Raw genomic sequence first — 14,847 nt, forward strand, 5'->3', positions numbered from 1 at the left:
AACCTAAAAATACGTATATTTTCGTAAATATCATACCAAGAAATGTTTCAAAGTTTTAAGGTTTTTATTTTACGTATTTTTTAGGTTTTTTCTTCACTTAAAAAATTGTATTTTTTTTGGAGTTTAAAAGTTTGATGCAAACCTAAAAATACGTATAATTTCGTAAATTTCATACCAAAATCAATATATTCACGAAACCTCAACTGCACAAAAATGTATTTTTAAGTTAGAATTTGAAATTATTTTGTACTCTTTTTAAGAGAATTGTTCTGAAAGAAATTTAATGCAAACATTTTGTTAAATGCAATATTTCAAAATTGCTATCATTTTTGAGTAAATTGATGTTTTCATTAGAATCAATGTCAGTAAGTTGTAAAGTTGGTTAATGAGTGATTTTAAGATGGATTTAGTATAATGAGTCAATAATTGAATAATCATTAGACTTTGTGATATTTCAAGATGCAATACTCAGTAAAATTTGTCAAAAATTTCATTTTAAAACAGTTTAAGAATTCAACACACAAAATATTAAAATATTGAAAAAATGGTTTGAGTTGTGCTTTTTTGAGATGACGCGGCTGGATTTTTTAAAATCTGCAGACTTTAAAGGCCCTAAATATACCATTTAAAAAAGTAGTTTTGCCCGGAAGAGTCAAATGTGGTGGTACGGAAGGGGAAATAGTGGTGGCTCATGGCTGCCGGAAGAGAAAAAAAGCTAATTTGTGATACGGAAGGGGAAATAGTGGTGGCTCATGGCCACCTGCCTTCCCCCGCTCTCTCTGCCGTCAAACATCAAACATTAAGTCTATTGGATGAGGGGGGGAAGGCGACCCGTTACCTCCAACCTGTTGATGACGTCACAAAATGTGATTTGCAGCATGGGTTACCTCTAGGCCGTCCGACCCTCACCCGTTTTGCCTTAAAGCAAAATGTCTTAATTTTTACAGGTAATTATTACGATTCTGAGTTCTTTTTATTCCTTTTAGGCAGCATCATGCAGGCACGACTAATTTTAACTAAAATTTTATAATTTTAAAATGTATATTTTGATGTAAATTTTAATTGGATTTTTAATAGATTAACTCTTTTTATATTATAACATATACTTTTGCTGAATCGCATGCCAAAATGCGAGATTTTATTTAAAAATGACTTGTTCTTTGTGTTCCAAAACTGAGTACAATATCGTGAGCCCGTTTATACTTCAATACATTGATCAAGAGTACATTCCAAAAAAAAACACATTTATCTTATGAATACAAATGCGGGTCAGAAAACATACGGGTAAGTGACGTAAATAGTGCAATGTCGCAAATACGATCTACACTGTTTGATCAGAATTTTTAATACCATTGCTAATTTCAGCGGGGAAATGTGCTACTGTAACAAAACAATATTTTAAGTTTATTGTGTGATAGATGACATGACGTATTTATAACTTAATTAAATTAAGTCTGCACTCATCTTTACTTATCATATACTAATAAAGAAATTTAGCCGAACGGCAAGGGGTGTGCACATACCGCTAATACCGGAGGTCACCTTCCCTCGTCAATGAGAAGCACAGGATCAGTAGATTTTTTCTTGAGGGGGCGGGAGCTTATCCTTAACCAATACCAATTGATTTTACATAAAAATAAATTCTCAAAGAATTGTTAAATTTTTATGCTCCATACAAATCAGGTTTAAGTAAGATTTCGAAAATTCGGGGAAAAAAATCAACCTTTCTTTTGGAGCTCTTTAATATTTGAGAATTAACAAATTCTTATAAAGTTTAAATGCAAATTTAAATAAAGAAGATCGTTAGAAATCAAAACCTAATAGAAAAGCCGTCTTTATTGTGTTGATATAACGCCGACTATTGTCCCGTACCTATTTAATAACCAATTGTCTTTATTGTGTTGATATAACGCCGACTATTGTCCCGTACCTATTTAGTAACCAATTGTCTTTATTGTGTTGGTATAACGCCGACTATTGTCCCGTACCTATTTAGTAACCAATTGTCTTTATTGTGTTGATATAACGCCGACTATTGTCCCGTACCTATTTAGTAACCAATTGTGAAAAGGCAATGATGTTTTCACTTTAAAAAAAATAATCTTCGCAATGATGTTTTCTCTTAAATAAAAAAAAATCTTCAAGTGAACAAAAAGACTTAAGTTTAAATAATTATAGAACATATTTATGAAAACTGTAAAATAATCAATAATCAATTTAGAAGTCAATGGTTATGGGTTTTAATTAATCATTAATGAAAAAAAGGCGTTTCATCAAAATTTGTATTTAAAATCTGATTATTTTGAAACACATGTATATCATGAACTCTACATGTAGAATTAAGAATGATCTGCTGCTCCTCTATTAAATATTTTCTGCACCAATTACATCATCCGTTATCACTCAATCCGTTGCCTGACCTTAAAAAATGTACTTGTAAACTTGTTAATCTTGATAGATATTAGATATTACCCCCTAAGCCCCCCCCCCACAGTAATTTCACAGAGGAGGGGGGGGGGGGTTACCTTATTTAACTATAAAAATCAATAGAGGCCTGTGAGAAAGGTTTGTCTAAAAAAATCATGAAAACATGCGGTTTGCTCGAGAAAATCAAATTTGAACAAAATTATTTAGACAAAAAAAAGCGAAATATTGGCTTTTCGTCGAAAATGCGAATATCACTTAGAACCTGGGCACAATGCAATACAATCGCATACCTCTACCCCCCTCCACCCCTTCCATATTATTATTATTAAACAAAAAATCACCTTTGTAATGAAAGAATTCAGATATTGGATAGACTTCAGCGATATTCCTCGTCCTACGATGATCTGACGATGGCACACGATCATTGCCAATCAATGATGCTTGATTTAACTCAGGCCCTGTACAAAATTAATAATTATTTTTCATTGACAAATTTACCAGAGGGTGTCAAGTATGTAAAAAAATAACTTTAATAATTGATACATTAAAACCACTGTAAGATGATCCAAGGAAATATAAGATATTTTCATTAAATTCTTTTGTCAAGTCTTTTAAATTAACAACATAGAAGTTTGAGAAGTAGTTTAACTAAATACACCTTGTCGAACCACTTCTATGGTGCGCGGCGGTAGTTTAATTTAAATAGCCATACATAATTCAAATACTCTTCCCTGTACATTAAATAACTTTTGTTAAAAAGAAGAGTTAGAAAATAAACTTTTTGTTGAAAAAAGCTAAGTATTTTCCGTATAATATTTTGGAGAGATCATTGTTTCAGATATTCTGGAAATTTCGCACGAGAATCGTTTAAATGATTGAACTGGGAGGAAATTACTTACTATCTGGGAGATGGGAGGGCAGGGGAGGGTTCTCCATTGATGGGAGGGATCTTCTGATTGGGAGGGTGGGCATCCTTTAATAATTGGGAGGGATTAGAGCCTGCAGGTTGGAGACTGAGGGAGGGATTAGAGCCTGCAGGTTGGAGACTGAGGGAGGGCTCTCCTAATTTGCTGAGGTTCGAACGAAACTGTTTTTAAGGGAGGGCTTCGAACTGTGAGGGCTCCCAACTGCGTTTTTACACTTGAAGGGCTTCCAAGTGATTACAAAACTTGGGAGGGCTTCTAACTGTTTCAGACTTGGGAGGGCTCCTTTCTGGGCTTAAGCGCTTGGAGGGCTCATTGGTTATTAAGTTCACTTTTAAAGAGACTCTTTCCATTTTTAGTTCTGGGTGGGACTGATGGGAAACAGCACGAGGGCAGGGGGTTCCAAATCTTTTTACTTTTTGTATTATCTGAAAAAGAATCAACATTCGTATGAACAAGAGAAAAAGGGAAATATAAGTTCAACCTCAACTATACACAACTTGGTTGAGGTTACAAGATATATAATGATTAAAATTTTAATATTAGAATTCCAAAGTTTGCGATGAACATCAGAACATATTCTTAATGACACGTTGATTGATGCTTTTTAAACAAACTAAATGGAAACGCAGAGATATCAAATTGATTACAATATTATGGAATATAGAAGAGTTTCAGGGTTTTATCCATCCGAGGGATTTATGCCCGTTATGATATATTGGGAGACCCCAAAGAGGCCTCTAGGAGGTTTAGGTACCCCACATGGTATTTGGAACCCTTAGGGGGTCTCGAGGGGGAGTTAGTACCCGACATGATAAATGAGTCTCAGGGGGTATTTAGTACCCGACAAATCCCGATGAATGCTCTCGAACACTCTGCTGAAGAAGGTACTGCGCAGTTTGAATAGCTTCAGGATCACCTGCAACAAAACATTTGTAGATTTAATGAAATTTTTAAGAGAAAAATGAAGATATTTCCCCACGACATTGCTAGAAAACAACATGCATCTTTCTGTAATACCAGACTAATAAGATAATGAGCAAAAATTAATTCACTATCATAAAATATCATATGATTTTGATAAAAATATAAGTGCAAGATTTTAATAGGATAAATAAATATACCTGCAATAGTGATAACTCTTTCCTTAGATCCACCCACAGGTTCAGCTATTGTGATAGTGGCCTGGAAAAAAATCAAATATTGAAATATTGGAATATTATTAATTTAGTATTGATTTTTCAAACACAGGGGGGAGGGGGTCTTTCAGCTTCTAAGCCAGTTAACTGACACCAAAAATAATTTTTGCGGGACGGAAACGATGCTGTTACGGTTAAAAAAAAGTACAATTGCAAATGTTCCCCCCCCCCCAAAAAAAAGGTTTAGTACGGGTTAAAAGTTTCGTAGATTGAGTCGACACCGGGTTTGGAATAGGGCAGAGATAAAAATCAAAAAGAGGGATTCCCCCTACCCCCCTCTAAAAAGAGGGATTCCCCCTACCCCCCTCTAAAAAGTTTTCCGAAGTCTGCACTTTAGTCTTGTAAATCTCGCAAAAAATATTGATAAATTTAATTTCTCTTCCTTGCTCCCACGCGGTCATACCCTGTAGAAATAGGAAAGATCCTCAAATTATAAGTGCTCAAACTGGATATCGATATCAAACGTTCAGGATCGACGATACTCCACACAGAAGTTCAGATCTCTGGATGAATGATTGATCTTTTTTTTACCTTTGAATCGTTTCTTATTTTTCTTATTCTCTGTCCACCAGGTCCAATAATTGCACCAGCCATCTCGTTGGGTATAGTAACCTAGGTAAAAGAATCATATCATTTTAAACCAGTAGGATAAAAGCAGGGATTGAGAAGGATCCACTGGATCCGCAATCCGCAAAATATTTGGATTCAAAGAACTGTCAAAATAAGAAAAAAAAAGACAAATTTTGCTTTAAAACACAATTTTGTGTCAATTAATGAGAGACCATAAATATCTTTCTGATCAATGAATTGTGAATCAATTGCGTGGGGGAAATAAATGTGACCGGTCTTTCTCAAATGGACCAAATGTCGTCTTTGGCAAAGTGTAGAAATCCACGAGTTCCTTCATCAAAAAGCATTAGGCTAATATCACAAATTTATACAATTGAAACTAAAAATCTACATCATCCTCAGTTGTTAGACCAAAGACTTGATGCAAACCACTGTGAATCATTGATTTAAGGGGTTAAGACAGAAATTATGTTAAATGTTTTAATATAGCAAACTCAACACAGTTGTATTTTGTATAGAATTCAGTTCTGATTTACCCCAAACCTCTATAATCTATAGTGAACACTCCCTTAATATATCTGGTTAACACTCTCTTTATCTCTTTATTTATCTGGTTAATAGTTTACCTGCGTAGATTCAGCTTCAGAAGCAGAGAACTCCAGTTCAGCTCCAGTTCCTGCGGCAGTTGCCGCCATTCCGTTTCCACCCATTCCGAATCCGCCGCCCCACTCATCCTCGCCGTATCCTCCGTATGGACCAGGAGCGTATGGAGGACCCGCAGGAGCTCCGAACCCACCTCGGCCTCGTCCTAATCCGTATCCTCCGTATCCATCATCTACATATCCGGGAGCACCAAACCCTCCGCCAAATCCTGCTCTGGGTCCGCCCATTGTACCACCGCGCATTCCCATGGGTCCACCTCGGAGTGGACCTCCTCTTGGCGCTCCACGTCCGCCTCGACCACCGCCCATTGCTTTACGTCCATCGGCTCCCCCGCCGAACCCGCCGTACTCACTGGCGAAAAATGCATCAAAGTTAATGGGATCATAGATGGCTTCACCTCCCTACAAGAAAATTATCATTTCTCAATTTTTGTTGGAAAAAATATTAATAAGATATTTACCTTAATCTCAGTGTTCTGAACCACGTCGTAAACTTCTCTTGCTGCCAATACTAGCTTCTCTAGTGTACCGTTCGCCTAAATATAATCGATTATTGTAGCGGTGTTTATTTTTAAGAATTACACCCACAAAACAATAAAAATTTGACATCAAAACGCAAGTTTCTTTCTCATTATTTTTAATAGTTTAACCCGAAAAATCATTAAACCCCTAAAAAATAAGAAAAAAAAATGGTTTCAGAAGTCGGGGGTGGGGGGATTAGTTTAAGAAAATATATCCCCTGCGCCTGCAGTTTGTTATATCCCGTTTAATTTTACACCAAAATCGTCTATATTTCCCTGAACTTATTCACCGCTTATCTATGGTTACAAGAACAAAAATATATTATGATAAAATGTTGTTGTTAGAGTGCATAAAGAACGAAAGTTCTGAATCGCCGATTGACAAACATTTTGTACATTATTTTTGGAGCGGGNAATCAAGCATGCAAACAGGTTTCTATTTTGAAGATTTAATTATTATATTCTCTTTCCACCCCCCACCCCCTCCCCATGAAAATGTCCAGTATAAACTGTACAATAGTTTAAAGCCCTGTTTACCTGGACACATCTATCCGTGGACTGAGGAGCTGGGTTCTGGAAAACCTTGACGTTAGCTCCAGATGTATTCCTGATCTCCTTAATCTTCTCTCCACCCTTACCGATAATACCACCCACAGCAGACTGATGTATCAGAAACCTCAACTCTCTACAATATAATCAAATCAGTAATATTTACAACAACAGATTACAAAGATAGGAGAAACCCATTAGGTTCCAACCCCCCCCCCCCCCCCCCCCCCACCACTTACATTATTTCATTAGGAATGTTGGCGAGTTTTTTTTGGGCTGAATTGGAGAATGAATAGTTCAGGGAAGATAATGTTATTTTGGAAAAGGGTTAGGGTTAGTTTGACCAATTTGAATACATTTGTGACTCCTGTCTTCATTTTTGGAGGAATCTGAATGCAATTTTGCATATGGGCAAAATTTGTGCTTCTTTTAAAAAAAAAATTTAAAAAATTTGTAAAATATTTTTTCCTTCTTTTCCTCCATTTTTTCATTTTTTTAAAAGCTTTTTCACCACAAAGTCTGATTCAAACACCAGCTAGGTGTTTTAAACGCCTACTTGTTATTCAAGAATCTCAATAGTACTATTAGAATGAAGTTTAAGGATTTTAATATCACTTTGCCCCTATTTTATTATATTTTCCCATTTTGTTTTATATTTTCAGATTTTCTGGATTCATAAATTCATTTTTTATCGAAAATTAAAAATCTTTTTGCACACAGACCTCAATTGGATACTATTTAAAAAAGCAACAAAAAAAGTGGGGGGAAATTATTTCATTCAGATTCCTCAAAAAATGAAGACAGGAGTCACAAATCTATTCAAATTGGTCAAACTAACCCTACCCTTTGCTGAATGGGGGAAAACTGGACAACTACCGATAGATTAGTATTCCAGATTTATTAAAATCCTCAGCGAACTAAAAAATCAACCCTATCTTGAATTATTTAAAATAAAAGAAGAAACGAACGGAAGAAAAAATATTTGCAATAAAGAAGAGTACTATCTTAACAATTCACTTACTTCTCCTGGCCGTCATCTTCTCCATTTGGGCACTCGTAGAGGTAGGGAATAGAACTAGAGAGACAGTTGTATACACTCTCCCAATCCTCACCTAGACATACAGGGGGATATAGAGGGATAAAGAGGGATACAGAGGGATACAGAGGGATAAAGAGGGATACAGAGGGATACAGAGGGATATAGAGAGATATAGAGAGATATAGAGGAATATAGAGGGATATAGAGGGATACAGAGGGATACAGAGGGATAAAGAGGGATAAAGAGGGATATAGAGGGATACAGAGGGATACAGAGGGATACAGAGGGATACAGAGGGATACAGAGGGATACAGAGGGATACCGAGGGATATAGAGGGATTACAGAGGGATACAGAGGGATACAGAGGGATACAGAGGGATACAGAGGGATACAGAGGGATACAGAGGGATACCGAGGGATATAGAGGGATACAGAGGGATACAGAGGGATACAGAGGGATATAGAGGGATACAGAGGGATACAGAGGGATACAGAGGGATACAGAGGGATACAGAGGGATACAGAGGGATATAGAGGGATACAGAGGGATATAGAAGGATATAGAGGGATACAGAGGGATACAGAGGGATATAGAGGGATATAGAGGGATACAGAGGGATATAGAGGGATAGAGGGATACAGAGGGATACAGAGGGATACAGTTGGATACAGAGGGATACAAAGGGATACAGAGGGAGGGTTACATATCTATTGTGCAGTGGTACAGTCCCGACCAGGGATTACTATCCAAGGAAAACATAAATCCAAAAATTTAAATGTTAAACCTGATCCGAAACGATGAACTATTAACTATGTATAAAAACAAATGAGGAATGAAGGGAAACTGTATTCTGTACCTGTAATCTCGAGAATCCTTTCCGGCCCAGGGCAGTCGGGAATACGGACCTGATAAAAAAATTAAAATCTAGTAATCGGGTTCATCTCTATTTTATCATTTATTCCAAAATATGTAGGTTCAAAAAAAACAATTTAAATATTCCTTCAAATCTAAATTTTCTTTTAGATTTGAAGGAACATTGTTTTATGATGCAAAATTCTCTCTGAAACAAAAAAGGGACTGTATCTGTAATTTCAACTGGCATACATTTGAAAATTAATGACTTTCAATCTAGTGTCTCTGGAACTATGACTTTCGAATTTTTTGTAGCAGAGACATAGACACATTCAGCTTTGTAATACTAAGAAAACGACAGAATCTTCCTCATTTTCGCTAAGATGTTCGAGAGGGACCGTTTCGAATCGGACACAGCTTCTTTGGAGTATATTTTCACTATTGCCGTCCACATTCCACAAAGCTGATTTATATGATTCTAAGGTCAAAAATCTTACATTACAGTTGAAGGAGGTTCTGAGGTTTTGAATGTTGTGTCCTCCCTTACCAATTAGAGATCCGGCCATCTAAAGAAAATAATAATTTAGAGATAAGTCAATTAAGATGTATAATAATTTAGTGATTTAGAGATTCAGCCATCTAAGTAATAATAATTTTTTAAATAAATCATCTAACATGTATAATAATTTAGTGACTAAGAGATCCAGCCATCTAAGTAATAAATTTTTTTAAATAAATCATCTAAAATGTATAATAACTTAGTGACTAAGATATCTAGCCATAGATAAATAACAATTTAGAGATAAGTCATCTAACATGTATAATAATTTAGTGATTTAGAGATTCAGCCATCTAATCTAAGGAATAATAATTTTTTAAATAAATCTTCTAACATGTATAATAATTTTGTGACTAAGAGATCCAGCCATAGAGTAAATAACAATTTAGAGATTAGTCATTTGACGTGTGTAATAGTTTAGTGATTAAGAGATCTAGCCATAGATAAATAACAATTTAGAGATTAGTCATTTGACATGTGTAATGATTTAGTGACTAAGAGATCTAGCCATAGAGCAAATAAAAATTTAGAGATTTGTCATTTGACGCGTGTTATAATAAAGTGATTAAAAATTCCAGTCATCTATAGTAATAATAATTTTAAGATGAGTCATAACATGTATAATAATTTAGTGTTTAACAGATCCAGCCATATTTAAGTGCGGATCCAGCCATATTTAAGTGCGGATTTAGACATGAAAATCAAGCCTTAAAAATTAATGTAATTAAGATCAAATTAACGCCATCTCATGCAAATATAGATTCACAGAACGATAAGAAATGGATTTCTTCAGTTTGATAAGAAAAATTATGAAAAACGATGCTTGATCCATATTTCTTGTTATACATTTTCAACGTTTATTGAGTGACCCGTTCAAAAAAACACTAATATTATAATCGAGAAAATAATAATAAGTGTGGATTCAGATATGAAAATCAAGTCTTAAAGTAATAGTAATTGCAATGATAAGCTATGTATCCGTCTTCTTATAAAAAATGATTATCGAACACTGTTTTTAAAAATATGAATTCTATTGCAGAAGATTTCAATATCTCAATCCGTCCAAACATTATGTTAACCAAAATTTAACTTAATCTATGATACCTTTAGATACTGGATAGCAATAGGAAAATACCACTTATTTGTGAATTGTTTGATGTAAGATCTAATATAATTTCTATTGACAATTTTGATATTAAGAATTAAATAAAAATTTGTTTTGTTTTTTATAGAACATTTTACAGTTACAAATGATAATATATTTATGATTTTTCATTCTTTTGATGTTAAAATGTGTATGTACTGTACACATCTTTGCTTGCATCTTTTGTACCTTTAACGAAATAAACTTAACTAATAATAAGATTAAATGAAAACCCCCAAGCCCCCCCCCCCCTCTATTTGGGAGAATAACACAAATAACATCCTGTGAAAATAAAACAGATTCAAGTATGAGTTTGATGCATAGATCACCATCCAGACACAGGACAGAGAATGATATGCTTCAGTTTATCGTTTAAAATTTTGAATTAGAATATTGTGCACAAAGTAAGGAAAAAGAACAAATAAATGGAAGGAAAAAGGTCATGATTTTCCTATAAAGTTCTCTAAGTTCGGGTTTGTTAAATCGTGTTTAAGCGTGAAGAAGAGCGGATCACCCTGGAATGTGAAGTTCAATGCAAGGTTTCTTATCGATGTTATAATATCAAATATACACTCCTTGATATTTGGTCAGTAAGCCTAATTTTTACCTTTGAGGGAACCATAATTCTCATTCCTATTTTACCGCCGAAACCGCCCTTTGCTCTCTTACCGCCACCTCCGCCATTGTAGTCAAAATCCCCGCCGCGCTTATTCATCATTATATATCTGTAACTTTAGTTAAATAATACTTAATAGAGAGAAAATTACTATGACAAGAATAAAACAATATTTAATCATGAAAATAATTATTTAAGCACTGGTATAAAAGAATATGTACTCAATGAATAACTAAATCAAAAACACCATCCATAAAGTAAAGTACATAATAAAGTGAGTGTAAATTTTACATACTTGACAGATTGGATACATTAATATGACCGATTCACAAGGGTACCATTTTCAGTCTGTCTGATCATGTTTGGATGAGAACCTTTATTTTACAGCTGAAAATTGAAAATTTTCCATTTTAATTCTCTGCAAAAATAATTTGCGGATTTTTGCTGCACAGACGATGAAGCATATCATCAGAATAATACTTTTTAATATGGAAAAACGACAATATCTTGGAAACTATTTCTCAGATAAAGGGAACCTTTGTGTTATCACTTAATTTACGAATTACGCAAACCGTCCCTTTAGAAGGAAAAAGATCCATAATTTCTAGCCGTGATTTTGTATCTCATGAATAAAACTGACGAAACTTTTTTAATCTTTAACCATCTGAATGGCAGTCTCAATCATCTGTTCAGCATTTGTAGTTTTCTCCAACCAGTCTCTGGGTATACCCGCCAATCCGTCCCGAGCACCGAGCATAGCTCCGATAAAGAACGCCCTGGAACAGTTGCAGCCTCCGGCCTTTATTGTCTTCCTTACAGCGTCCTCGAATGTATCCGAGGTTCTGACAGCATGGATGGCTCCGAGAAAGGATCCTGAGCGAGGACAATTCATATTAATAGGAACGAAACATTTAATAAAATTTTATCAAGTATTGTATTTAAGTAAAAACTTGTATCTCATTGGTAAATAAACTGGAGTTGAATAATAAAACTTGTAAGCCATTCAAACTAATCCGGTGGTGCATATTTTTCAGAATTACCCTCCGGAGGTCAATGATTTTTGATGACTAGGGAAAAAATTTAAAATTTTACATCAAAAGACAACTATTTTCATTCTTTTTAATATTTTTTTTTCTTTCCCCCCTAAAATCTTTTATTTTTACCAATTCAACTGACGAGACCCTAAAAACATATATGTTGTTGGGTTTTGAAAGTTGTCTAAATACTATAAAGATAGATAAAATCAACTTTTAACATAATAATTAGTTTTCGTTAGAAAATTTCAGAGAAAACCCCTTGAAATGGACACGACTGAACGAAAAACACCGTAGTAAAAATCAAACCATTAATTTCATTGAATTTGAAGGCAATCCAAAATTTAAAAATCGAAGTCCTTGAGAACTGTTTTCAGAATTATTGAATATAAATTGCCTGGGTTGTAGCACGGTCTTCCAAAAACATAACCCACAGCTTCAGTGTGGGGGGTAGAAAGTAAACTATCCACGGTGTTCAGCTCTTTGTAGATTTCAGGAAAATCTCCTTTAATCGCCTCTCGTACTCCTTGTATTGGATCTGGGGATCCTAAAACAAATCCTTCAACTATTTTAGAGGCGACAAGAGCGTGTTTGAAGGCAACTGGCCAGGTCGACTGAGTAGTGGCGATTTTAAGAACTTTATCCATCAAACCCGACTCGCCGGCAAACTTGACAACCACGGGTAGAGCACAGCAAAACCCATCAGTTTCCTTGACGTGGGGATCTCCGTACATATCCTTGTTCCCCTTCAAACTCTTACGATTCTCAAAAAATTTGATCATAGAGCCGTGAAGCCATTTTCCTACAATAGGACCTTGAACTTTCCCATACCGTCTTAACTCCATGTACTCCTCTCGTCTTTGCATATCATAGGGTGAGTTAGGTCCAAGCTGTTTCTCAAACTCGTCGCAGATATTTTTAAAATCAAACTTTCGAGTATTATTTAAACTTGTCATGACCGCGAAGGCCTCGTCGAAATAACAGCTGGTCTCCCCTGTGGGGAGGGTGTAGAATGGGGATACACTTTGAGGCCAGAACTCGGGAGTTTCTGGGGAGCTTGATATAGCGGCCTCGAGTTCTCCAAGGTCGTAAACCCAATGTAGAGGTCGGGCAGCAGCATCTGCGACACCAGCACCTTAATAAATCGAAGTGTAATCTACCAATAAGAATGCGTATGTTTGGACATGATGGCTCATGAAGAGTAAATTGCTCCTTGTTTATTTTATTTTCATTTTAATACCCACAGAAAATATTCCGTCAACTTGATTTGATGTATTTTAATCATAAATCAATAATATTTTATTTATGTAGGGTTAGGTTAAGCAAGGATAATAACTCTTAATTTATAAATTTTTGGCTTTGATACTGAGATTGCGAGGACGCTTCGTCAAAAATTATGTCAGAAGTAATAGTTCTTTTTGAAACCAACTTTTTATAAAGGAAATTCTAGAAGTTAAATAATTGAATAACCCTGCGACGAGAAAGTGACACATGAAAAGTCAAAATTTCAGTGATCTAGCTTACATTTAGTTCACAGGACTAAAAAGAGGTACCTACGTCCTGAATCACATATTTCGGGCCCTCGCATTCAACACATTATTTTGTGAAATACTTAATCAAATAATGTAGGAAATTAATTGTTTAGGTTTAACGACCCTCTAGGTATTGCTCTTTGGCTGGTAGGAGATGCGGGAAAAACCGACTGGGAGGGGGAGGGGGGTGGAGAAGTTCAAATGCATGTTGTAAGAAAAAACAACCAATAATTAAATAAATGGGCGATAAAAAATGAAAGTCTGTCCTAGGAGGGGAAAGGGGGTGGNAGGGGTGGGGGGGTCCAAAAATCGTATACTAGGAAATTACCCTTGATTTGGTTTGATTAAATTTTAGATATACCTACTAAACATCCAACTTTTCTCTGATTCACTTCGGACAGAAGAAGAGCTTGGTCTAACAAACTAGCAAGGCGAGATTTCATTTTTAGAGTTTGATAAAACTAGAACTTCTTATACTAAGCTAAATTTAACTAAGCAACCCCGCACAGAGTTGTAGATAAAGAATTTACATAATAGTTATTCATTGAGTAATACTCAGTTCTCCCAGTATTTAAGTAATTATTAAAGATTATTTTTTATGCAACCAACAACATTGAAAAATTGTTTAATGGCGGCAGCCGGCTGATAAGATTTGTAGAGATTTACAACCGGTTTTGGATACTCTAGGGACCCTTAGTAAAAATATTTTTTGGAGTGCTTTTCACTAATTCAAAATAATATTGCTAAAACTTTTAAATATGTTCTTCATTATTCATGGTTAATCAAAAAAAAAAAGTTTTTTCCTGGGGTACCCAAATTTTTAAAAAGACGACATTGTAAGATGGGTTTAAATAGTCGTTATACATATGATAAGGATTAGTGAACAAATAATTCTCATATTGAACCTAGAAACGAGATACATATATTTCAGAGGCGTATACAGGGGGCAGGGTATGGGCTCATTCCTACCTAGGATCAGTAAAACATATGGTTTACAGAGAGGTTTCAGGTCCAAACGGGTGCCGCGCTGCCGAGTTGGAACATACAAATGTACACCCTTGACAAATATCTGACGCCCCTCCGGAGGGCCTCACTCTCCGCTAAAAGTAAAAACCCATTATTTTTCGGTCCGTGACTGCAGAGCACCCCAGAGGCGCAACTAGGGGGGGGTGGCCGGGCGCACGCCCTCCTCTAGCACCTGAGAGGGGGGCGCGCCC

At 35.5% G+C, this 14,847-nt stretch overlaps 2 protein-coding genes across 3 annotated transcripts; both read right to left on the reverse strand.

Moving 5' to 3' along the window:
* Window positions 1-2,268: 2,268 nt before the first annotated feature.
* LOC111715514 (heterogeneous nuclear ribonucleoprotein K-like) lies at window positions 2,269-11,185 on the reverse strand. 2 transcript variants are annotated; one of them, XM_023490848.1, is made up of 12 exons: window positions 11,056-11,185; window positions 9,243-9,311; window positions 8,750-8,798; window positions 7,873-7,963; window positions 6,840-6,987; window positions 6,243-6,317; window positions 5,746-6,183; window positions 5,081-5,161; window positions 4,475-4,535; window positions 4,194-4,269; window positions 2,769-2,885; window positions 2,269-2,420 (listed from the first exon to the last, which is right to left on the reverse strand). In XM_023490848.1, the coding sequence occupies exons 1-11, from the start codon at window positions 11,164-11,166 to the stop codon at window positions 2,879-2,881; spliced, it is 1,206 nt and encodes a 401-aa protein (XP_023346616.1). In that variant the 5' UTR covers window positions 11,167-11,185; the 3' UTR covers window positions 2,269-2,420; window positions 2,769-2,878. The 2 variants fall into 2 exon arrangements, with proteins under 2 accessions (XP_023346616.1, XP_023346615.1); XM_023490847.1 differs by having other exon boundaries at window positions 3,327-4,269.
* On the reverse strand, window positions 11,173-14,263 carry LOC111715515 (crystallin J1A-like). The gene is made up of 3 exons (XM_023490849.1): window positions 13,992-14,263; window positions 12,496-13,233; window positions 11,173-11,937 (listed from the first exon to the last, which is right to left on the reverse strand). The coding sequence occupies exons 1-3, from the start codon at window positions 14,071-14,073 to the stop codon at window positions 11,714-11,716; spliced, it is 1,044 nt and encodes a 347-aa protein (XP_023346617.1). The 5' UTR covers window positions 14,074-14,263; the 3' UTR covers window positions 11,173-11,713.
* Window positions 14,264-14,847: the final 584 nt, after the last annotated feature.

Source organism: Eurytemora carolleeae, unplaced genomic scaffold (genome assembly GCF_000591075.1).
Source record: "Eurytemora carolleeae unplaced genomic scaffold, Eaff_2.0 scaffold1805, whole genome shotgun sequence".
In the NCBI taxonomy this organism is placed as follows: Eukaryota; Metazoa; Arthropoda; class Copepoda; order Calanoida; family Temoridae; genus Eurytemora; species Eurytemora carolleeae.